Consider the following 1,722-nt stretch of genomic DNA (forward strand, 5'->3'; position numbering starts at 1 on the left):
GGAGGTGGGCCCTGCCCGCCCGCCCCCCTGCCCCAGCCCCCCCCCTCCGGCCCACCCCCACCTCACCTTGTAGTCTGGCAGCTTGGCCATGGCCGGCCACTGCTCCTCGGTGGGGGTTCCCAGCAGCGTGGGGACGGCAATGGTCAAGGGCCACCACTGTGGCCAGTGCAGGAGTCACCCGTCACCCAGCCCACCCCCACCTAACCCAGGCAGAGGCCCCTCCCGCTCCCTTGCCCAGGAGAGAAGGGTGGCCCCCCTCCCGCCACAGCTTCCACGCGGCACTGGAAGGATATCGGAAAATCCTTTTCAGCTGGTCGTCCACATCGTTCCCTGGAAACAGGGGCCGCCCCGCGTTGGCCAGCTCTAGAGAATAGAGAAGAGATGTGCCCTGCGGTCCTGTGGCCCTGCCAGCCACAGCCCCCTGTGCCGGCAGCCCCCTGTGCCAGCACTACCTGCAAAGATGCAGCCAGCTGACCACATATCGATGGAGGTGGAGTACAGCTTGGCGCCGAAGAGCACGTCTGGGGGCCGATACCACAGTGTGACGACCTTCGTGGAGGGATGGGGGAGATGCTCAGCTGGCCGGGGGACAGGACGGCTGAGCCCCCGTCCAGGAGAAGGCTTCCAGCGAAAGCACAGATCTCCCAGCTCACCTCTGCTGAGTAACAGCGCACGGGGATGCCAAAGGCCCGGGCCAGGCCAAAGTCGGCCAGTTTGAGTTCCCCGTTCTACAGTGAAAGCACCGCATCAGCAGGACAACGCAGGGGATGCCCCGTCCTGCTGCCCGCCCCACGCCTCGGGGCCGACAGCAGCCGCTGCTCCGGACCCTTCGCCCTCTCCCATTGACCAGAAAAACAAGGGAGAGACAGAGCGGCAAGCTGGGGACAGCCAGCCGCCGGCTCCCCAGCATAACCACCCCATCCGGGCTCAGTTGGGGCAACTCACGCCAGCACACAGCCCCGGCTTTCGCCCACTCCCTGGCCCTCACCCTGTTGATGAGGAGGTTCTGGGGTTTAAGGTCTCGGTGCAAGACGTTGCGGCTGTGGCAGAAGGCGAGGCCCTTCAGCAGCTGGTACATGAACGACTACGGGAAAGAGCACGGGCCCGATGTGTGCGATGCATCAGCCCCTTGACGCCACGGTCTGCTTCTTGTGACGGCCCGCGATGCCGCAGCCAGGGCAGGACGAGCGCCATGTCCCCGAGGGCTTCCAGAGCCCCCCCAAACGCACCTTGACGATCTCTGGGTCCAAGTCCCCGTTGCAGCTATCGAAGTACTTCTTCAGGTCCTGGGAAGAAGCAAGCGGGGGCCGTGTCAGGTGCCGGGACCTGTGACCCCATCCCCGGCACTGCCCCGGCACCAGTCCCAGCAACTCGCCTGGTCGCAGAACTCGAAGACCAGGGTCAGCTTCTTGTCGCTGTGCAGGACGTCGTGGAGCCTGCGAGGGGAAGGGGGGACCCTGAGGCCCCCGCACGGCCCGGCCGAGCCCATGGAGCGAGACCAGCCCCGGAGAGGGGGATGGGGCTCCCCCCGGCCCCGGGGGCGCCCGAGGAGGGGGGCAGCCGCCCCCTGCCCCCCCCAGCCTCGCAGCCCACCCCCCCAGCCCCTTGCCTGACGATGTTCTTGTGCTTCAGCTCCTTGAGCAGGCAGATCTCCCGCAGAGCGGAGCTGGGCACACCCTGCCGAGAGAGGGGAGCGCTCGGGGGGGCTCGGGGTGGGGGGGC

The 1,722-nt window shown here is 67.4% G+C and overlaps 1 protein-coding gene across 1 annotated transcript in view; it reads right to left on the reverse strand.

Moving 5' to 3' along the window:
• The window catches only part of CDK5 (cyclin-dependent kinase 5), a 9,293-nt gene that overhangs the window by 450 nt on the left and 7,121 nt on the right, over nucleotides 1-1,722 (reverse strand). The window contains exons 2-9 of the mRNA XM_010563631.1: nucleotides 1,610-1,706; nucleotides 1,376-1,436; nucleotides 1,230-1,286; nucleotides 989-1,084; nucleotides 654-728; nucleotides 453-549; nucleotides 294-363; nucleotides 67-127 (exon numbers count right to left, since the gene is read on the reverse strand). Of these exons, the coding sequence (XP_010561933.1) occupies nucleotides 67-127; nucleotides 294-363; nucleotides 453-549; nucleotides 654-728; nucleotides 989-1,084; nucleotides 1,230-1,286; nucleotides 1,376-1,436; nucleotides 1,610-1,706 (614 nt within the window). The remainder of the gene's footprint in view (nucleotides 1-66; nucleotides 128-293; nucleotides 364-452; nucleotides 550-653; nucleotides 729-988; nucleotides 1,085-1,229; nucleotides 1,287-1,375; nucleotides 1,437-1,609; nucleotides 1,707-1,722) is intronic.

Source organism: Haliaeetus leucocephalus, unplaced genomic scaffold (assembly GCF_000737465.1).
Source record: "Haliaeetus leucocephalus isolate CR32 unplaced genomic scaffold, Haliaeetus_leucocephalus-4.0 Scaffold0, whole genome shotgun sequence".
Taxonomy (NCBI): Eukaryota; Metazoa; Chordata; class Aves; order Accipitriformes; family Accipitridae; genus Haliaeetus; species Haliaeetus leucocephalus.